Source organism: Eupeodes corollae, chromosome 1 (assembly GCF_945859685.1).
Source record: "Eupeodes corollae chromosome 1, idEupCoro1.1, whole genome shotgun sequence".
Taxonomy (NCBI): domain Eukaryota; kingdom Metazoa; phylum Arthropoda; class Insecta; order Diptera; family Syrphidae; genus Eupeodes; species Eupeodes corollae.
The window spans coordinates 180,742,691-180,765,802 of record NC_079147.1 but is presented as its reverse complement, the minus strand read 5'-3'; the positions used below and the strand labels follow the sequence as shown (position 1 = coordinate 180,765,802).

The 23,112-nt window shown below is 34.2% G+C and overlaps 2 protein-coding genes across 2 annotated transcripts; one reads left to right on the top strand and one right to left on the bottom strand.

Annotated features, from left to right (window-relative positions):
- Positions 1 to 2,229: 2,229 nt before the first annotated feature.
- On the top strand, positions 2,230 to 22,154 carry LOC129939431 (vacuolar protein sorting-associated protein 41 homolog). The gene is made up of 15 exons (XM_056047441.1): positions 2,230 to 2,383; positions 2,453 to 2,575; positions 2,634 to 2,804; positions 2,876 to 2,996; positions 3,071 to 3,269; positions 3,344 to 3,498; positions 3,563 to 3,749; positions 11,377 to 11,517; positions 16,655 to 16,726; positions 16,794 to 17,195; positions 17,261 to 17,447; positions 17,516 to 17,749; positions 17,825 to 17,951; positions 21,452 to 21,555; positions 21,613 to 22,154. Exons 1-15 carry the CDS (start codon positions 2,366 to 2,368, stop codon positions 21,874 to 21,876), a joined length of 2,505 nt encoding a protein of 834 aa, XP_055903416.1. The 5' UTR covers positions 2,230 to 2,365; the 3' UTR covers positions 21,877 to 22,154.
- On the bottom strand, positions 11,558 to 13,006 carry LOC129939432 (beta-1,3-galactosyltransferase 6). The gene has a single exon (XM_056047442.1). The coding sequence runs from the start codon at positions 12,834 to 12,836 to the stop codon at positions 11,685 to 11,687; it is 1,152 nt and encodes a 383-aa protein (XP_055903417.1). The 5' UTR covers positions 12,837 to 13,006; the 3' UTR covers positions 11,558 to 11,684.
- Positions 22,155 to 23,112: the final 958 nt, after the last annotated feature.

Genomic DNA, 23,112 nt, shown 5'->3' with positions numbered 1-23,112 from the left:
CTAAAATTCACCCATTTAGTCAAGGTTGGAGTTCAAATCACCAAGGTAAAAAAAAACAATATATGTTTGGCTGCCGTTAAAAACGGCCTGCACAGCAGTGATATGATAAGCCGGATGTAGCAGTTAGACAAGAATAAAATACCAGCTTATAAAGTGTCGTTTCCTTTAGTAACAATTTTCAAAACTAAAGACTTAATTAAATGGAACGAGAGATCTAAAAATTGTTCATTGCTGTAAATTTCTAAAATTATCCAAAAGTATTTACTTATTAATCTGTTTTGGTAACAAGGATCTATTTTGCAGACTTTTATTGTTGCATTAATTTTATTGAGTTTCGTTTTCTTTTAGGATGTTAGAACCTATTTTGTGTCTTCTAGTTTCCCTTAAAACTAGTAACATTCCAACAAAATGAAAAACATCCTAACGTTCTGCCGGATTGCATATTTCACAAAGAAGCGCTAAATCTTCCTGATAAAGTTAAGGTTCGACAGTTCCTCCTTAACGAAACATGTTTGAATTTCTTCGATAGTTAGTTCATTCCGAAATGAGTGTTTTTTTTCTTTCTTTAACCCATCCTTTTTTACATTTCATATCTTGTAGAGCCGCTCGCATTGGTAAACGATCATTTGGCATATTGCAAACTTTCATATATGGTCTATTGGAAGTTAAAACTTCTTCATGAATAGTGGTGACAAACCAGTTTTCAGCATTATCATAAAGTTTAGGAAGATGAAATGATTGTGATATTGATTCATACACTTTATACTTGCTGCTATGGTCTTATTGTTGAAACACATTCTCCGTGCAAAATTAATGGTGATTTTTGCTTTTAACATGTTTTCCGTGAGATGCTTTTTCATTTTCAAATTCTGAGTAGAGTAAACTCACAGGAACTTTTATTCTTTCATTGTTTTTTCATCATTCATTATTTTTGACTTAGTTAAGTTCACCACCAAATTCCATTGCAAACAGTACTCCGACAACCTTTTTAATCATCAGTTGGTGTAATTCCGGGGAGTATGCCAGCATAACGATATCATCCGCAAAAAGCAAGGTTTCGATCATAGTAGTTTACGTATCCTGGTAATGTACCTATGATGTCTTCAATGCAAAACGCTGAAGATTGCTTAGAACTTATTCAGTAGCCATATTTGTATCTATCCACGCATTTATCCTTTTTCAGTAAGACACCCGTTAAATTCTCTATAATTTTCAGAATCCTCGACGCTGCCTTTTTTAAATGTTGGGAAAATTAAAAATCATTTAACTGTTGTGGAAATGTTCAAATATTTTCCATATCTATACAATTCTACTAATGTTCTAAAAGCGCCTGCAGCTTTTTGACCAGAGAGAGGATTTACTTTGACTTTCCTCTTTTGCTGTAGGCTTGTCTAGAATGTCGACATAAAAACCAGGTGGGTCCAGAAGTTTACAAAAATGACTTTGTAGACTGTTTAAGTAAAATCTGTGATTTAAAGTATATTTTGTGTCATTTAATTTCCTCGACAATTTCCAAGACTCTGATGCAGTACTGCAACCAACTAACTGCCTTTGCTTCGTAATATATTTTCTTCTTTCCTTGCAAAGTATATTATATCTTTGATTTTGATCTAATTATTTATTTTTTGAGAACCACTCATTAGACCTCCTAAACTCATTAAGCCAAGCATATGATAAGATTCTGGCCTTCATACATTCTCTATCAAATCATGGTTCCCTGAAAGAATTTTGAATACCATAAGGAATGTTCGGTGCTTGATATGTGCTTCTTATACAACTTTCGATTCTGTTTCAGTTTTTATCTCCCTTTTTGGACTCAAAAGACTAAAAGTTGAATTCTTTAATTTGAAGCCACTGATTTTCTTCTCCTTGAAAGTTTATCTTGCAACTCTTTGGTGTGCAGTTGGACTTAACTTACTTTGGTGGTTAATTTTGACTTTGAACATTTTACATTGACAAGTTACGATTAAGTCTAAGATTTGCTTGTGAAATCATGCGGCTACAACTGTAATTGTGACAGTCAATTTAAATAAACTAACATTACATTTCACAGTTCAATGTGAAAACTTAATGTTTTGAATACATTAACTGTAAGAATTTTCTACCATTATTTAATTAAAGTGTCAGCATTGTTGTTATGTTAATTTCTCTTTAATTGCTTATAACCACCAAGCGTCAAATAGCAACACCAACAAACTGTCAACACCAGCTGTTCTCTGATGACAAATTCCTTGTCTCTTCACAAATCACAAATTGTCAAGCAAACAAAAATTATCAAAAATAAAAACCAAATCGAAATTCCTCAAGAAAGTTCTTTGTTTTTAATTCCTAAAAATCCTTAAAACTTATTTTAAAATTTCATAAAATGGGTGATGCCAATAGTGTAAGTATAGTTATATTTAAAATTATCTTGAAAGAGCAAAAACAGAAAATAGAACATTCATTTAAATAGGACACAGAAACAGAAAGCACCGAAGAAGAAATCGAACCCAAATTCAAATACAAGCGAATTGGTAATGATTTGCAAGAAATCCTTAAGTACGATGTTATTACTTGTGCTGAGGTTCATCCAAAGGTTTGTTTTATTTCTTTCTTTGCTTAAGCCTTTCATTAATCTTTAACTTCAAAAACAGTTCTTGATCTTTGGAAGCTATAATGGTCGTTTGTACCTTTTGGATCATCAAGGAAACACAGTGGATTCATATTTGAATAAATCGAATTCGTTTTGTCATGCAGTTGGAGTAAATGAGATTTCAGTTGATTCCAAAGGGGAATATGTAGCAACGTGTTCAGATGATGGCAAAGTAAGTTCTTTTGTTAATCTCCAAGCCAATTTCCTCTTTCAATGACCTATTTTCTGTTCTTCGCTATTGAGGTGGTGATAACAGGGCTATTCAGCGATGAGAATAACCAAAAAATCAATATTGGGAAGTCTGTTAAAGCAGTGGCATTAGATCCAGATCCTAAAGTTCCAGCTGGGAAACGATTTATTGTTGGTATGTATCTCAATTCAAGAAATTCTTGTTCCATTGCATTTAATTAATGTGTAAAATGTTTCTGATATCGCAAGGCGATGAAAAGCTAACAATGTACGAAAAGAGTTTCTTGAAGAATCTGAAATCATCAACGCTGTGCGATGCTGAGGGTTACGTCCTCTCGGTCTGTTGGAATGGACCATTTGTAGCGTGGGCTAGTTACTTGGGAGTGAGGGTTTATGATTTGAATGAGAAGTGTTCCTTGGGATTGATGAAATGGGAACAGCCACACAAGTAAGTTTAATGGTTTTTGTTTTTTGAATGGAAAATTATTAATTTTCTTGGTATACCTCCTTAATTCGTATCAGTGCCAAATTGGAAAATTTTCGCTGTAATTTTCGTTGGTCAAATGCCACAACATTACTCATCGGATGGGTTGATACCATTCGAATATGTGTTATCAGAAAGAGGACAGCTCTGGGTATTTCTACTCGTGATGAGCCGGGCTTTATAGTTGATCCTGGTAAGAATAATTAATTCATTTCACAAATACATTTTTGGAATTTTGTTTTGTTTTCGAATTACAGTTTCCACATTCCAAACAAGTTTCTATATTTGTGGTCTAGCGCCATTGACTGCAAATCAATTAGTAGTTTTGGGCTATTCAAAGGAAAAAGATAGTAACCGCAAGGCGTTGCGACCTGTTTTATGTGTGATGGACTACAAATTTAATAATAGCGAAGAAGTGTGCACAGATAGTTTGTCATTGAGAGGGTAAGTTTTAAAAAAATTTAATTTTCAAAAATTTTGTTTAAATCTCCATTCAGAAAGTGTGAACAAAAATTAAATGGACAAAATGGGGTGTGTCTTTTTTTTCTTTTTAAACATGGTTAGCGATAGATAGACTTTAAATGTAACTTAAAAGTTAAATTTTACATTACTTAAGGTCTTTTTGCTTGTTATTGAGATTCTTTCTGTAACATAACACAATACATTTGCCTTGGTAGAGTTATCCTAATCAGATATGTAGAATAATTCGTTGGCTTAGATTTAAGGCCCTGGCATCAAATTAATGCCCAAATGCACAAAACATAACTTTACTCCTTTAAAATCTTTAATAAATTTATCTTTTGGATGGCGTTCTGTTAAAATATTTGCAGAGTAAGTTTATTTACGGTGTGTTATTATAGAGGACTTCTTTAGAGAAGGGTGTTAACCGCGATAAACTTAGCAAAGTCCAACGTTCATCTTGTCTATATAATATAAGCGGATGGCTTCTCTCTCTCCCTCTAGATATAGTTAACAAACAAATAGTTGCCGAAAATCTTTATCAACGTGCACTTATGACAATATTATCCGTAATTCTTGATTATTTAGAAGCAATTCCAAAGCAAATAGACTTCACTATCCCTCAACTTCAGTTCGATAGAAGCTTCCAGATCTTTTTAGGAAGGCCATTCCTGGAAGACGAGTCAATCTAATTTTATAAAGATGGATCAAAAACTAATGACGGAGTTGGTGAAGGCGTGTACTCTGAACGACTAAAATTGATCCTCTCATTCCATCTTCTCAACCATAAAGGGTGTTCAAAAGCAGAGCTTTTAGCTATAAAAAAAGGTTTGGCCTGAAAAGTTGATATCAACATCTCAGGCCGTCATTTAATCTGGACTCTGTCTCTACAAACTCTATAAAAGTTCATAACTATCGAGCCATAGAGACATTCCAGGAAATTGTAAAGCTGGTAAAGTCGCCAAAAATGGTTGAGCACTACCCATTATATCACGTTTGGCAAAAGCTCATTTACCAATCGCTACATGTAAACTTTTGCTAAAACAAGACGCAATAAATAAAAAAAAACATCACTGCATGTGAAGCTATGAATAACATCTGGTCTACTCTAGATTTAAAGCGCTCAAGGTGCTTGATATCTCTAAGTAGATTGCATGTAAGTTTGATAAATGGTGTCATAACCGAACACTGTCTGATAGGACAGTACGCCACGCAGCTAGGCGTATTGGTTTTTTGCAGAAGCTGTATGGATGAGGAAGACTAAGAAACAGTTCTTCACGTCTCTGTACATGCCCTGCGCTAGCTCAAAAACGCAAGAATTACCTAGAAGAATTCTTCTTTAACGATCTAAACCATCTATATAATATTAGCACAGACTCAAACTGGTTCCATTGAGCTTAGGAGGATTCCATCATTAACAGCCACTTTAACCTAAACTAACCTGTACCTGACCTGCTCTAGCTGAAAAAGCAGCTCGAAATGCTGTATTTTAAAACACGGTATGGTTAAAATTCTGTATGATATTGTGTGGCCATAATACTGTATGGTTAATATTCTGTATTGTCAAAATACTGGATCTTATAATACTGGAAGTTTTGACAAATCAATTAATTTGGTGCAATTGTTGATTTTAATAGGAACAATTTACGTACAAATGTGAGAGAAGAACAAACAATTAAGAAGAAGAACATGAGAAAGAGAAAATAAGAAGAAAAAACCATTTGTTTTGTTTTGGTTTGTATTAATTAAAAGACTTTTGAATTATCATAGGTACATATGTTATTGTTTAAGAGATAACATATTGCAAAATTTGTATGATGTTTTCTTTAAAAAAAAGAGTATTCTGTTTCAAAACCATGTATTTAAAAAAGCTGAACTTTTTTACATTATCAAAGCTATTTTTATTTTTCAGCCTTATTTACAGTATTTTAAAATACTGAAATTTAATATGCAAAATTTTGGAATACAGTATTTTGACCCCAACCGGTAGGGCTCACTAAGGAGACAATTTTTTTAAAACGACATAACGATCTGAACGATCTCAAAACACACTAACATCTAGTCTTTTACATTTTGTAAGGAACATCAATTGGTTTCATTGAACTTTAAAAGAATGCCTCAAGATTCATGTGGTATCACAATATAGGCCAACAACTGGCCTAAGTGTATCTTACTCAATTCCGCATAGCCAGTTCAACTTAACCTAGCCTAACCTAAGTATCTTTGAGCACAAATGATAAATACCATTATTATAATTTCCTCTTTATCTAAACGACAGCCAAAACGACATGGCTATATAAGCAAAAGGTGATAGAAACTACATAGTAAAAATCGTTATTATTAAAAGATATTTATCTTCTGATTGCAAACTAATTTAGAGAGCAATTAATTATATTTTTCAGGTACGTTTTTGAAAAATTCACCAATATCTTAAAAAATCGAAAAATGTCTACCGAAATGTATGATTTATGAATACATTCAAATATTAAATATAAAAAAAGAAACCCTTGCCTTATCAATCTGAATTTCGAAAGAAACACAGCACTTTTAAACGTTAATGATGACATTAGTAAAGTATTAGATAAAGACAATGTTACGTTTCTAGTTTTGTTGGATTATTCGAAGGCTTTTGATTTTGTTAATCATGTCAATCTATGTAGAAAGCTCATGCAAAATTTAAATTTTTCATCTAGTGCAACCAAATTAATTTTTTCTTATCTAATTGATAGAAAGCAAGCAGTGACACTGGTGTACCACAAGGTTCCATACTTTCTTGTTTTCTGCTTCTGTAAATGACCTTCCATCTTCATTAGTTAATTGCAGCTCTCACTTGTATGCTGATGACGTTCAGCTTTACTTCAGTTGTCCACTTGGCCTTTTAGAACAAGGAGCTTTCTGTGTCAATGAAGACCTCAAGAGAGTGGCTATTTGGTCTTTGTCAAACGGACTTATGTTGAACCCAAAAAGATCCAAATGTCTTGTAATTAATAAAAAATCTCTTGACCTTTTTTATTTTCCACCGATTGGTCTGAGCAATGCTACCATCGAATATGTGGTTACAGCAAAGAATCATAGTGTGACTTTTAATCGTCTTTTGACTTGGGATGATCTTGTTGGTAGGATCTATGGAGTACTTCGTCCGTTATGGGTTTCACAATCTTTATCACCATTAAAAACGCGTTTGCTTTTCGCTAAATCCTTGGTAATTCCTATCCAGTTTCACGAGCAGGCGAAAACTTAATGTAGCTTTCAACTCAATCGTTCGTTATGTTTTTTTTTTTGGATTACGTAGACATGATAGGATATCTGTTTTTGCTTCGCGCTTACTAGACATGCCCTTGGAAAAATATATATTTAACATCGGAATGTCAATTTTTTGTAAATTCGGTTAATTTATTTATTTATAAATATTGACAATAAATTAAAATCTATTGTTAACAATCAAATTACGTTCAGCTCTTAATTCGGTTAAGCTTTGGAACACTTTACTTCGTAGTATAAAACAAAATCTGAACGCAACAAGCATAAAAAAATTGCTTGATGCTCATTTTTTAATATGAACATTTTTAATAATCATTGAATTTTTGTATCTTATGATAGTTTTAATAATTTAAAGTAAATTCTTTTTTTTATTATTATCTTGGCTCAGCTTTTTTTTTGTTAAATAAGCTTACAGCTACTTTATAAGATTCTAAATCTTACTATTTTTAAGCAATTACGATATTTAAATAAAATAAAAAAGACACCAACCATCAGGCAGAAGAGAAGAGAAAGATAACTAGATTTATGATGTGACCTAAAGGGCTTAACCCAACCACAGACATCTGTGATAAAAATCAATTTAATTTAATTAAGCTTGAGAAAAGAACTTAAACTGAAGTTTAGTATAGTTTGCCAAGATCAAAAGCCATGCGTGAGACCCACCAAATGTTTGCGATAAAAACGTAAAATATAAATAGCCTTATCAGGAATTTTATGGTTATCGGAAACTTTTACGAATTCCGAAAAAAAACTATTACCAAATCCTTTTGTAATACAAAATTGTATAAATTTTTCCTAATTGATAATAGTTTTTTCGGAATTCGTTAAAAGTTTCCGATTATGATGGACTTCGGAATAGGGCTGAATACCTCCAGCAAAACGACATTAAGTTGTTTTTTAATTAACAATATTGTAGGGCTCATGGCATGACGGTTAATGCGTAGGACTGTCATGGTATCCCTAAAACGTATCACACAAAGAAATGGTTAAAAATTGTTAGTCACTTGGTCCTAGTTTTCTACTGATAAAATATACGTAATTGTAAAGAACATATTTTGAATACAAGCTTTAGCCTTCCCGTACTATCTTGAGCAGCGGAAAGGTTAATTAAATAGTACTTACATCAAGGCAATGGCCGGAAGTATGAAAAACGTTTATAGAAGGTTTGGTTCTACTGCCAATAATTGCAGTTAACTATTTTCTTTCTTCTGTGTGTTCACTATACTCACGTATTAACAAGCTCAGAAAATTGTACAAATCATAACGAAATAAAGTAGTTCCAGAGGTTAGACGCGCAAAAGTACAATTCTACTCTAACCGTCTAGATTTAAGATCCGATGGGCGTAAACTATAGAACAACCTCCGAAAGCCAGGATTAGGTAAACAAAGAAATAGTTTTCCAGCTGCAATGAATATAAATGAGAGATCATGTATCTCTCAAAATCATACCACCAACTTCTACAGACACTTTGTCCAGTTTCGATTGTTTGAACGCCTTAGACATAGTTGAAAGCTGCATAAGTATAAATTCCAATGCCACTAGTGCTGATGATTTGAATCCAATTTTCATTAAAGGGTCTATTCTGTTGTTTCTACCCTACTTTAAACATGTATTCAATACAATCCTTACCACTGGCATTTTCCCGCAGCAATGGAAAATAGCAAAAATAATTCCTATCCCCAATAACTAGCTTTGTAATGAATTTAGACCGATTTCAATCTTCCTTTTCTATCTATTGAATGAAGTCTGTTTTATTATAATGTAAGTATTAAAACATTTTTATGCCGATCACATTCAAATTTACAAAAGCTGTTCTTTGGGTTTAATTGAAGATTGCGTTTTCACCTTGAATCAAGAACTTGAACCAAGAACTAAAAAAATCCTACTGGGCGTGTTGCAATGGGTTGATTCTCAAGGCAAGCAAATGCAAATTCCTGGTTATATTAAGAAAACAATTAGATTTAACAAACTTTCTTTCCATAATTCCAAACGAGAACCCACTAGAATTCGTTAATTCTAATAAAAATCTAGGTGTAATCTTCAATAGAACATTGACCTGGAATGATCACATCAACCAATTGATTGGTAAAACCTATGGAACGCTTAGAACGCTGTGGACCGCCCAAAACTTTACTTCATTTAAAACCAGACTAATACTAGCAAGGACCCTAGTAATACCAGTTCTCACTCATGGATGCGAAATTTTTTACAACTGTGATTCCATCAGCAAAAATAAACTAAACATAGCCTTTAATAGTATCAATCGACAGATCCATGTTTCACATTTGCAAGAGATTCTACTAAATATGCCTTTAAATGACTTCATGAAACGTCGAACATTGATACTGTTTTTTAAAATCTTGAAAACACGTCAACCAGCTTATTTCTTTGAAAAATCAGAATGTCGGTAATTTTGCTACGCTTTTTGTGTTTGACCTCAGAAAGGCAATTTTTCATCGCTGCATTTCGCCTCTGGAACTCGCTTATCACTCATCTGCGGGATATAAGTGATATGCACAATTTTCCATTAAAGTATTAAAAACTTATTTTCTAACCAGAGCAACTAAATTAACTTAGGTTTTGTTCTCTTCTTAACTCTAACTATCTTTTTCTCTTTTTTTTCTTCTTATTCTATCATTTCTATTATTCCCTTGTTTTCAAGTCAACTAATATTTTATCGATGAATATTAAACCTACATAATTTTGTAATTATTTCTCAAATATTCCTACGTTCGATGTGTTGTTTGTGATGCGATGTTTTATTTATGTACGCGATGCTACAGTTCTGTGTGGACTAGAGACTCACCCAACCAACTTTTCAATCTAGCTTGGTCCCGAGCTAAATATCTCCAGTTGCGCACTCCAAATTGAGTAGCTTTGGTTTTTATGCACTATACGTGACTTAACCATATCAGTCGTTGGACTTTTATCCTTCTGGATAAGTGTACTTCGCTGTACAGCTCGTAGATCCATCTTCTACTCCATTCACCTTCTATGCATACGAGACTGTAGATCACGAGAAGAACTGGAAACGACACAAGGTGCTCTGTTCGCTTTTGTCATATACCATTCTTCAGCAGGACGGGGATGATGAGGGCTTTATGTAGAGATATTTTGGTTGCTCAAGAGAGAGCTTTTCACTCAAATGCTCTCTTAGCCCTTAGTGCTTCTTAGTTTGAATACAGCGGTTGTCTTGCTTTCTGCATTCATAGCGGAGACCAAATAAACAAAGTCCTTAACAACTACAAAGTTGCGTCTGTCGATGCTTACGTTTTCAACAAGATGTTGGGTCTTGTAGTCCCTTTTTTCGTGACAGCATGAACTTTGTTTTGCCATCACTATCCGCTTTAACCACTTTTGCCGTTGGTCATTGACATCATGCAGAGTTCTTCCGATTATGTCAATGTCATCAGTATATGCGAGTAATTTGAGAGATTTTTGGAAGATGGTGCCGCAAGTATTGACGTGGGAGCTCTGCCCTATTCTCTCAAGAACAATGTTAAAGAAACCACATGACAGCGCGTAACCTTGTCTAAAGCCTTTTTTGACATTCAAAAGTTCGATTTATTTAGACGAGTTTGGCAGGGATGCAAAAACTAGACATTGCTCTGTATCTGTACATTTCAGGAACTGGCAGGGACTGCCTTGAAAACGTTGAAATCAATGGCGGGTGTCGATTTGATTTTCTTGGTTTTTTCAGGAATTGTCATAATGTGAATATTTGATCGACTGTGGACATTTTTGGTCTAAGAACCACACTGATAAGGACCTATTAGGTTCTTTACAATAGGCCTTAGACGTTCTCATATTACAGCTGAGAAGGTTTTTTATGCGATGTTAAGGATACCGATTTCTCTATAGTTGGTGAGTTTAAAGACTCTCCTTTTTTCAGTATTGGGAAAACAATACTCAGGTACCATTAATCGGGTATGCTTTCTTCCGACCAAATTGTTCATGAACATATTTGAGCATGTGTAACAAAGCCTGCACTTACCAACTTAGTCAAAGTTTGTTTCTACAATTTAGTGTAGAAAAAAAGTGGTTCAGTACACATTTGCAAAAAAAATTATAAGAATTGAACCATTTTAAACAAAATATTTAGCTTAGTTTACTTAAAAAGGCCTTTAAACTGATTACCAATTATTGAACGTCATTTACTTTCCCCACTTTAGATATTTCCAGGTAAGAAATAAACTAAGAAAATTTGTAAGAAGTAATAACAATAAAAATTTACCAATTTTCTTTATTTTTTTTTATTTTGAAATAAGTTCCTATACAAAAATAGTCGTCAAAACATAAGAAAAATAAGTCAGACTCTTGATAGGCATTCCTCTTTCTTGCTCATTTCAGTTACGAAGAATACACCGTGAACGATTATATGCTGGGCTGTATTATTGAAGAGAATCGTTACTTCATTATCGCTCCCAAGGACTTGGTCATAGCTAGCCTCTATGAGACCGACGATCGGGTACAGTGGCTTATAGAACACAGGTAAGTCTTAGAGTTTTAAATCATCAGTGAATCACACAAATTACATATACTCAAGTTAATCTATGTATATAGAGATTATATATTTTTTAAGTCTTTTTGGTTATGAATTACACGTAGTGACTAGAAAAGTTTAGTTGATATAAAAACAATTACGATCTCTACTTATTCTAAGCTGCTATATTATTACAGCATGAATCCGCTGGTTTCTTCCAATCGTAATAGTATTCCAAGGGGCGCTTGAGACTGTGTTCATTTGGAACCTCGAACGTACATAACTTGCCCTCATACAGATCTTTCATTTGCTGAATTGTTCGCTTATGCAGAACCAAATGCTGCCGACGACACTTCCTTGGCATGTAGCCGGTGTCGAAGCGAATATCATGCCGTCTGTAGACATTCCGCAGCGGGGCCAACCAAGTTCCCATGGATATGTCTTCGCTAACATAAGTGTTAAGGATTTGAGAGTTGGCATCGATATATTCGGCAATGGACCGACTAATGACATATCCTCCCCCAAGAGCATAAGGCGCATATTTGCCACAGATGTAATAATGTTCCTCTTTCCATTGTCCCCTCGTTTTAATGGCTGCTCTGCCATTGAAGAATCCCCAGTAGAGTTCTGGGATTGGATTTGCCTTGTAGCCGGAGGACTTGCGAATCAGTTTCCTATCGAAAGAAACAAGTTCATTGAGCAGATAGTCCATCTTCACGTAAGAATCATCGTCTACTTTAAGTAGATAGGTAAACGACTCATGATTGGTGAGATGCTCGAGGGAGAGAATCAGCTTCTTTGTGAGGTTTGAGTAGGAATCATGCAATTTAGGCAAGAACAGCATATCGTTAAACTCTTTCTGTTCCTTCTTCAATTCTCCCAAGAGAACTGGACTGAGATTCTTCGTCCCAATGGCAAAGCAATGTTTGACTTTGATGTACCTCCTGCTAGCAACGGCATTTTCTACGCCATCTAACCAATCCACATAGTTCCGTATATGATTCGATTGTTCAGCAACTGATTCCATTTCGAGAAAGCCATCTGCATCGTAGTCAGGAACATATACAAAGTCCTCCGGGTAATAGGGTTGAACCAGAGGACCTCCAGTTTTAAGCCAAGTGTCTCGGATTATTTGTCGTTTCTCTATATAATTGGGTGCCGATAGAATCAGCACCATTAAGAATATTTCATGATTTTGGTCCAATTTGGACACCGTTGTTTTTGAGGGACATTTTTCGATATTTGTAATGATTGTCGTCAAAAAGGAACCGAAGAAAAATGCAAAAATGGCACTGAAGAGGGTAATTAAATTGTTCATTCGCCGCATTTTAAGCGACAAAATTTTGTTTTTTCCCTTACTCGGAGTAATGTTGAATAAAATTTATTAAAGTAAGAAATTCCTTAAAGATAATTTGGCTCTTTTTAGAAGATTTAAGTGTTTTTTTGAGGGAATGTTTATTCTTATGAAAAATACAGCAAAAAGAAAATTGCAAAAATAATTGAGACGTCAAAATCAAGGTTCTTTTTATCGATACAGGCGACCTCTTGCAATTATTTGTGTTTAATGGTGCGTTTGCATTTGCTTAGTTATTGAATAATGCCCAGCTTATTCAAGTATTTTCTAAATTTGAAAGGCTTAATGTTTGAAAATTATAGTTAAAAGGGTTAAAAGGTGTGGGGTGTCATTTTATAAATTGAGATGAGTGAATATAAAAACAATTTCAGCGAGACTTACGAAGGAACTTTCCATTACCGCATCACTAATTTGGACTCGTGTTTTTTTTTTATTTAAAACATATGTGCAAATAAATAACTAAAGCAATTTAAGTGCGAGGAAACATTTATTTCTATTTTAAATTAATCTTGAAAGTTCACTTTTGTACATACAAAACGAGCATAAATGGTTGATTTTGACATTCTTCCATATTTTTTGTTCAGTGTTGCCATACTTGCTTTTTTATTGGGGATTTCTTCTGCTTTAGTGCTCAAATGCAAAAAGTACTTTGTATATACCCATACTCGTACCCACCCCAAATCCTATAGTGATCCCAAGCGGGGGGTTATATACCTATGTATATACCTAGCTGTTAGTACCTCGCCATGTTACCAATTCAAAAAAAATTGTTTTAGGCTCTAAAAATGAAATACAAAAAAAGTGGGGTTAGGTTAGGTTAAAGTGGCTGCGGATTCAGAATCCACACACTTAGGCCAAAAGCAAAGGCCCATTGTGTAATACCACATGAATCTAGAGAATTACTTCTTACTAGTCGAACCATTTTGAGCTTTTTTTAAAGCGAAGAATATATTTGATATCCTTTTTAGCTAGTGGGATTATCAAAAGAGTAGTCCCCCAGATGTAGTTTGCGTCTGAGTGAAAGAGCAGGGAAAGGGCATAGGAGATGAGAGATTGTTTCCTCTTCTTCTTCGTCCATACAGCTCCTGCAGAAGTCATTTGAGGCTACACCAAGTCGTATTGCGTGTCTGCATATAAGACAGTGTCCCGTAAGGACACCTATTAGGAAGCTAATATGAAGTCTGCTTTGAGATAACAAGGCTTTAGAGCGCTTTAAGTCCAGTGAAGGCCATATAAGTTTTGTGGCTGCGCATGTAAGTAAATTGTGCCACCTAGAGTTTGCTATCGCAAAAGCTATTTTTTTTTTAGCGGAATGAGATGCTTAGCCTTAGGCTATTCTGAGTACACTCCACTACCAACTCCCTTATTTGTACTGGATCCATCTTTATAAAAATGAATACTTTTGTTATCCAGTAGGGTTAAGTCCGAACAAGAAAATATTTTTTTCTATGACTTAAAGGTGTTTCTTCGCCTTGATATTTAAAACGTGTTTTATTGAGACCCCTACCTTAATGTAAAAAAATCAGAAGGAAATGTGCTGCGGTAATGGAAAGTCGCCCCCTTACGAATAATAAAAATTACAGCTTACTTAAATATTTAACCACCAATAACCATTTAAACAGTCAGGTTAAGCGCTATATTCCGTTTAAATTTTGTTGTTGGAAAACTCATCTATAATCGCACGGTCGAAAATAATTCCATGATTTGCATTGTCATTTTGACAGCACACAAATTTAACATTGTGATTGACCAGGATGAGACAACATAAGGGATTTGAAGGCAAGACAAGTTTCTAGTGCTTGATTGGTCAGGTGCCAAATTACCCTCCAATTAAAGGTCCACCTGCAGCCATCATTGGAAAAAAATCCTGATTGTCATTGTAATTGTATAATTATTCAGTGCAGCAATTCGCTCTATTTTTTGACAAAATTGTTTTTTTTTTTTCTAATCAAAAGAAAACAAATTAAAGTATCTATTTAAATATTTCTCCGGATTGATTTCAATGATAGCAATAACTATCCACTAGGCAATTTTATTGGAAAGTAGACTGGTAACTGAGAACAACTGAAGGTAAAGATTACCTTGGCGTTAATTTATCAATGTTTAAGATCACTGGAAAACTTCCAATAAGAAGGGATACCACAGTTCTTGCAGTTCCATCATCAAAAATCTATGCGGAAACTCTTCCAGTCATTATTACGGTTGAAAATCTAAAAATGTATTTGAACACAATTTTTATTTTGAATACAAACTTTTTTTTTTATTTTAATTTAAGATCGTCTCCTGAATAGGTCTCAACAAATTTATATTTTTCTTGAATACAAATTTAATTTGTATGTTTTATGAACTTGCACATTGACTTTTATATTATTTCAATACCCGAATTTTCGAATATGCTACTTGTTCTGAGGAAACCTACGGAAATTGACTTAGAGTCAAATACCTCGGTAGTTATTGACTCAAAAGAATTATTTATCGATAGTTTCAGTATCAGAAACTATTTAAAATAATTACCTGGTTTATAATGTTTAGTTACCTTTATAAATTCACATTAGAACATATAAGCTTTAAGGTTCCCTATGGAGTTGATATTAAGGTTATAAGAAGGTCAGTGAATTACAGAAATCTTGATGACTTAAAAGAACATAAACTTTGTTGCTATTGTACGTGGGGTCATTGTCTTGTTGAATGATTTCTTTAATCCTCAGCTTAAGGTATCATGGTTCTCTGAAGTGTACCAACTTAAATATACTAATCCATCACAACATTAAATCGGTATAAAGGCCCAAACAATCTTATCAGAAACACCTTCATACCATTATGCTAGTGCCACCATATTTTATTGATTGCCATATCTAAACTAAAGTCTGACAAAGCTGATGGAACAGATGACTTTAAGTGTTGAGCTTTTCAAAGCAGATGGAGATAATTTGGTTAGGAGCATTCTTCTTTGCTGTGTTAAAAGTTATCTTTCGGACCGTTTAATTCATGTAGTATAAGACGAGTTCAAATGTGGAATCCACAAAGTAAACGCTAGTGTGCCCCAGGGCTCCGTTTTGCCTCGGAAACTCGTCCTTACTTTTATAATTGATACTTCGTCTGAAACTTCTAACCCACTAAATTGTTTCGCTGATGGCAGTAACCTCAGCTTTTCATGTTCTCATTCTTGTTCTTCGGATGTGGACTACCAACGGCGGCACACGATAAGCTCATTTAATTCTGATCTTGACAGCATTGTCCAATGGGGAATAAAAACTTGTGTAGAATTGAATGCTTTGAAAACTCAATGCTGTCTACTGTTTCAAAAGGGTAACCCCCCCGCAATGCCACTATCCATGGGTGGTACTTGCATAGAGGAGACTGAACAGCTTTCAGTTCTAGTTTGTGCATCACAAACCACTTGCTGTAGAGTGGTTATATATTCGGCATTGCCAAAAATGCTGTTATGCGTTTATGTTTTCTCAGACGATGGAAGAAGTTTTTTACCCCTCCTGATCTGGCTATAATTTACAAAGCTTTTATTATTTTTTTTGAGCCTGGTAGGTCTCATGGCTATCTATTTCGGACGTACTGTTTAGTACAGGGATTCTTTCTTTAGCTGCACTACACGATTGTGGAATGCTTTACTAGGCTCAATGTTTCTTTCAAAAATTTGTCCAATTACTCTCACTGCTCTGTTTTTTCAAATATGGAACTTGGCTAAAAATAATAACGATTTTAAATTTTTGAATTATTTAAAAATGTATGAAATGTGTGCACATTAAATCAACATTCATTTGAATATTTTATAGAAAATTCGAAGAAGCAATGGATGTTATATCAAATAGTAATAGTGGAACACTTACCCTAGTTGAAGTTTCAAGGTAAGCATACTTTTTTGTGCATAATTATTGAAATACAATCTTTAACACTTATCTATTTTTACAACAGGCTCTACGTTGATCATTTACTATCATTAAGACAATTCGATGATGCTGCTAAATTATGCCTCCGTGTACTCGGCAACAACAAAGAACTCTGGGAAGAAGAAGTATATAAATTTGTTGGTTTTCAACAGCTACGATCAGTAAGCTCCTATCTACCAACTCAAGAAGACTGTAAATTAGATCCACAAGTCTATGAAATGGTTCTCTATGAATATTTAAAATTCGATGCAAAAGGTTTTCTTAATTTAATCAAAGAATGGCCAAAAACCCTCTATGATACTTCGGCTGTAATAAATGCAATTCATGATAATTTTCGTAAAAATTGCGCCAATGAATTACTCGAATCACTCGCGATATTATATTCTCATCAAGAAAAATATGAAAGTGCTCTAACTATGTATTTAAGGTAAGTTTGCTATCGGATAGACGAATGGGCTTTCTAGAAATTCTAATTTATTGCTTTTGATGTAGATTACAAAATAAGGACGTCTTTGAATTGATTCGACGAAAAAACTTATACAGTGTTATTCACAAGTTGATAATACCACTAATCGAACTTGATAAGGATCAAGCCATATCAATGTTAATTCAAAAACAAAAAATCATACCAGAAATTGTGGTTCAGCAATTGGAACAAAAGCAAGAGTATTTATATAATGTAAGAAAAAACAAAACCATTTAAATTCAAATTCAATTCAATTAATCATGTGCTTTTGTTTTTAATAGTACCTTGATGCTCTGGACAAAGTAGACAACAGTGGAAAGTTTCATTGGAAACTTGTAAATCTTTATGCAAAATTTGATCGTGACAAACTTTTGTCATTTCTAAGACGCTCAAATAACTATCCCATTCAAGAGGCTTTGGATATATGTAAGCGTGAGTTATTCTATCCAGAAATGGTCTACTTATTGGGACGAATGGGGAATACAAGTGAAGCCTTAAATATAATAATACATAAGGTAGAGTGTTTGGGTGTTTTTGAATATTGCAAAGAAGATAATTAATTGAATTTTTACTTTATCGTCTCTTTGAAGCTTAAAAATATAGAAATGGCAATTGATTTTTGTAAAGAATATGATGATTCTGATTTATGGAATAATCTTATCGATGAATCTCTGGAGAATCCAGAAATAATGACAACGTTGTTGGATGGAATCATAGGTAAGGTATTTTATTTATTTTTTTTCCTTAACCTATGAGAATGTAATGAATGTTTTCAAACTTTTTTTAAATGTGGAACTAGAAACTTATAATGTGGTAGCATCTCTTAAAAGCCGTAATGGAACCAAGTAGTTGCTGGTCGCGGCGTAAAAGAGTTCTATTAGGTGAAATGGATATTTTATGTAATTGAAAATTCCAGCTAAACGTTAAATGCATAAATCTTCGTATAATCCCCTACTCTCCCACTATTCAATGTGGAATATATTTTTTTTTTAAATAGACTTCATAGTGTTGTATTTCGTAATGAGTTTTTGGATCAATTTGCTATCAATTCTGGCGTCCCTCAGGGATGCCATTTAGGTCCGATTTTATTTATAAATGACTTGGTTTCGATCATAAAAAATTCTTACTTATGCTGATGACATTAAGCTTTTCGAAAGCATAGAATCAACTTTTAACTGGTTACTTTTGCAAGAAGACTTGTTAACATTTAGGTAATAGATTATTGGAAACCCATGAGTTTTTCTTTGATATCAATTAAACGTTTGATGCATGCCGTTTTAGTAAAATCTTTGTGTTTCTGACTGATCCCAAGTTAACTTTGAATCAAACTGCATAGTTAATAAAGCTAAAAGGGTCCTAGGTTGATTCATAACGAGATTCAGAAGCGATTTCCGTGACCCATACGCTTTTAAGTTTCTCTTTTTTTTTATTTGTAAGATAAAAAAAATGTGTGTTACACTACTTCATAGTCGGTTTCTTTCTCACTCCTTTTGTAAGTTCAATTGATAAGGCCAATTTGCTTGCAACACAGGTTGCTAATAATATGATACTACCAATGAGTGATGTGATTCCACCTATATTTGAAAGCGTAAACGATTTTATAGGACGGATTTTATTTTCGCACTCCTACAGTTTTTTAGAAAATAAGATTATTGCAATTGATAATTCAAAGTTGTTCATATAGTTTGGCATCGAGCGATGAATCTCTTCTTTAATGTGTAGGAAGGATGGGATCAAATCTCATATTCACAAAATAAACGTAGGTGTACCCCAGGGCTCTGTTTTGTCAGAAACTTCTAATCCACTAAATTGTTTCACTGACGACAGTACTCTTAACTTTTCATGTTCCAGGTCCACCAACCGCTAGTTCACCTTCGGTATTCTATCTATTCTTCGGCTTGGCTATCTTCCAGTTATGTGTTGAAAGGGATGGGTTGCAAATTTTGACCATCTCGAGAATGTCCTCGATACCAGCAGGTTCGATCGATATCCAAATGCGGGCATTGACAGCAAGCTTGTATAGGTCACAAGACCTCTGGTCGCCACAAACCATGAGTTTGACATGGCCTTGATGCCAACCCCCATCGCTTATGGAAGGAAGTGGTCCTGGAAGCTCCCTCAAAATGCTTAAAAAGCCACCCGATAGCTTAACCTTGACCAACTGCCAACGATCAGCCGATATTGTGCCATCATCATCGCTCCTGTCAATGACCGCAACCACGACTTTGCCCTTCGCGACGTCACTGAAACTGGATTATTTCCTGATGGGATTGAGGGGGTGCTGGTGTTGTGCACCCGAGGCCGGTTTGGTGTCGGTGCGGCCCCCTCAAGAGACCTTTCTCTTTTGGACGTAGAGTCTTTATTGGACCTTGTTGTAGCAAGTATGCTTTTAGCCCATTCGACGCTAGCGGTTTGCTGCGGTGTCCCCGATGATGCCTTTAAGATTTTTGCCGCTTGCCGCCTGCCGCCTTTGTCTATAAAGGCTTTTTTAAGAGTTTGCCATTTCTGGAAGTATTCTCGTTTGTAGTGGTAGGGCCATTTTTCACAACCCTGCCACTACTGAAATTAGGTATCGCTATCATTATATTCTCGTTGCTATTAACAGCAGAGAAAGGACCATGGTTAGCCACTACTCCATTCTCTGTGTTGGCCGCAAGAGATACGGCAGCAGGCTTTGACGCCAAGCTGCCGCCCGGTCCTGAAGAGATACCGGTCTCAATTGTTTTTTTTATTTTTGTTTTTGTTGTTGGTTTTATTCATTTTGGTCCATCTGCACAGAGATTCGCATGGACAGATAAGGCTAGTTAATCCGGATGTCGCCAGGTATCCTGATACTCCGTTAGAGACTGGGCTATTTTTGAATTGGGCCCCCAGCCAGGCTGATCATCGGCACGGGTCGTTTAACACCTTAGATTCAGCCCAATAAAGATGAGAGGTGGTTGGGGAGGAAGAGAAAGGGTGCGGAGTCAGTTGATGTTAATTCATCATTCTGATGTGTAAGGAAAAGATTGGAATTCGGTAACAGCAATTCAGCTAGGTTACCTAGAGTGAGAAGGAGCATAGGAGATAGGACTGCTGCTAGCTTTTTCGCCATTACAGCGTTTGAGGTGAGATGGGAGTTAGTGACATAAACGTAGGCTGGTATGCCTTGTTTATGTGGGAATGGATGATGATTTTGGGAAGGTAGAGGGATAAGAACGTCCTTTAGTTTCCGATTTTTTCCGATACAACTTTTTAATATTGTTCTTCGTTTTTATTTAGTGCTGATTCAAACAAAATTCGTGTTTATCAAATCTGGTCAAAACGCATACTTTTTTAATGGCAAATGAGGAAATTAATACATTTTAATACTCAAGTGGGATTTTTGTTAAAAGCGATGTCTTCAGTGTCTGTAGCAATGCGCAGGTTTAGGCGACATAAGGGACATGAAAGTAAGGCAAGTTTCTGGTATCTGATTAGCCAGCTGCCAAAACTATCCCTAACTCAAGTCAAGTCAACTTATTTCAAAATTACAATTGATCATGTTTTTTCATTCAAGAGAAAGCTGAGCTTTACAACTCTATACTGTATTTATTTTTTGCACAATTCCATTCAATGTTTTCTGTAAAAGGTTTCCTTGCCATTTAAAAAAAAATAAGTAAGTAATATTTCTCTACAATTCAAAAGACAAATCGTAATCGACTTCTCTGAGGAGTGTTTTTTAGACAATAATGTGTTTTTGGTAGTTCTTCTACTATGAACGTACAGTAAAAAATTGTGAAGTAAAGTTCTGATTTTGAATTTCATGACACTTGGAAAACTAACTTGTTGCTTGGTCAAAATTTACGTTCAAAGAATGAAATTGACTGCAAATGAGTTTTCTTATGTTGCCTGAACCTGTGCAATGTTTATCGATATGATTAATTTTTTTAAATTTGTTGACATATGAATACAGATAATACATTCTTATATTGGTCCATCTACTCCAGGGAATGCAGCCAAACTCTAGTGTAGGTTCCCTTTAAACGAAAAATGCGGTCCTCGAAACATAGTGTAGCGCTCCAAATCCTTACTATTCTTTTATCCCAAGTATTAACATAAAAAGTCAAAATAGCACTCTAAAAATAGAACCATCATTCGTACAGAAAATAAAGTATTTAGTTTCATTTTTGTAGGATGATTCCTGCACCAACCTTTGCAACCATATTTAAAAATTTATTTTGTTTCAAATCTTCCAGGCTATGTAAATCCTGAAGTTCTTGTTAATAAAATAAAACTAGGTCAAAAAATTCCAGGACTAAGAAAATCTGTTATTAAAATGCTCTGTGATTATCGATTGCAGGTAAGTTTTAAATTTATTGTAAAAATATTTTAGTTTAAAAAAAAAATTTTATTTTAGGTTCAAATCCAAGAAGGCTGCACACAAATAGTCCTTAGTGATTATTTTGATCTTCATGAAAAAGTAGTAAAAAGTCAAAATCAAGCTACACATATTTCTTATGATAATTCCTGTGCTCGATGTTCGCACGACATTCTTACAAAAGACATTCTCCCACGCAATGATTTGATTGCATTTGCATGTGGTCATATATTCCATGAGACATGCCTACCAGATCGATTTGTTGACGAACGATGTAGCATTTGTACAGCACGAAATAATTGAATGAAATGTGAAAGAAATTAATTGAAACAACCGGACAAAATATACATAAATTAGGTTTAAAAGAGCTTGTATACAGTGTGTATAAAATAATATTTAAAATTCATATATTATGTATAAAAAAGAAAGAAAAAGTTATTAAGGTTTTTCTTACTTGCTTAAATAAATAATACTTTTTATATTATTATAATTATAATTTTCGATACATATAGCAATTTGTTTATATAGAGCGAAAAAAGATGCAATGTGTTAAAATAAATATTTGTTTACGTTTTTGAATATACCTACTTTTGTTATTTTTGTTTGTTCTATTTTTTAATTTAAGTTTAAATTGTACCATTTTAGCTTGAAATTTAAATGATTTTTAATACTATTGCAATCATAGTTATATAAGCCTAATTAAATGATAATTTTATAACAAAGATACATACACATAAATTCAATGTTTCTTTTATTATAAGTTCATAACTCATAAAATAAATAAAAAAAAACAAAAATAATTACATACCAAAGAAGTTAAATGTGCTTTTTAAATTAAATTAAACTGGGTGGCGCAACAGTCCGTCGTGACCCAGGGCCTAGTGACTTACAAATCTCAACCATTCCTGTGTGCGAGTACTGTTGTCAGGAATGGAAGGGACCTACAATTTTAGACCGAATCCGAACGGCTAATTTGAGAAAGCACTTTTTCATGACATGATTTACTCTTGAAGGATTTGTCAATTCCTCGCAAGAATGTACTTTTTATATTATTTAATTATTACAACTTTATTAATAGCTAAGTTAAAGTGATTTTAACGATATTAGATTGATGTCGTCAGTGAAAAGCAATTAGAGCATTTTAGCTAAACGATAATCACGCATTCGGTCGTGCCGACTTTGACAATATTAAATAGAAACAAAGAACTCTTATGAGGAAACATGAAAAGTTACCTTAAGCTTTGTGCTCGCTTTAGATATCAATGCCACAGGTTTGAAACTTCATTTGATTTTCAAATTCTTAGGTCGCGCTTTATGACACATGATATCGTAAATTATCATAAAATCGGTAAAAAACCTGTCAAAATCCTGACCGACCTATCACGTGGTTGTGGTTAAGTAATTAGACTTGAAATGAGCTTTTAGGAAATACAAAATAGAGCTACATATCCTTTTCCAAATGTTTGTCAATAAAAGGAAATTGTATACTTATTCTTTTCCGCGAATATTGTACTGAATACAATTTATATTTTGTTTAGT

What these genes read in the sequence shown, in the direction of transcription:
- LOC129939432 (XM_056047442.1), bottom strand. Translation starts at nt 12,836, where the DNA reads ATGCGGCGAATGAACAATTTAATTACCCTCTTCAGTGCCATTTTTGCA.
- LOC129939431 (XM_056047441.1), top strand. An exon ending in ACCCTAGTTGAAGTTTCAAG is followed by an intron (nt 16,727 to 16,793) that starts GTAAGCATACTT and finishes TTTTTACAACAG; the next exon opens with GCTCTACGTTGATCATTTAC. An exon ending in GCTCTAACTATGTATTTAAG is followed by an intron (nt 17,196 to 17,260) that starts GTAAGTTTGCTA and finishes CTTTTGATGTAG; the next exon opens with ATTACAAAATAAGGACGTCT.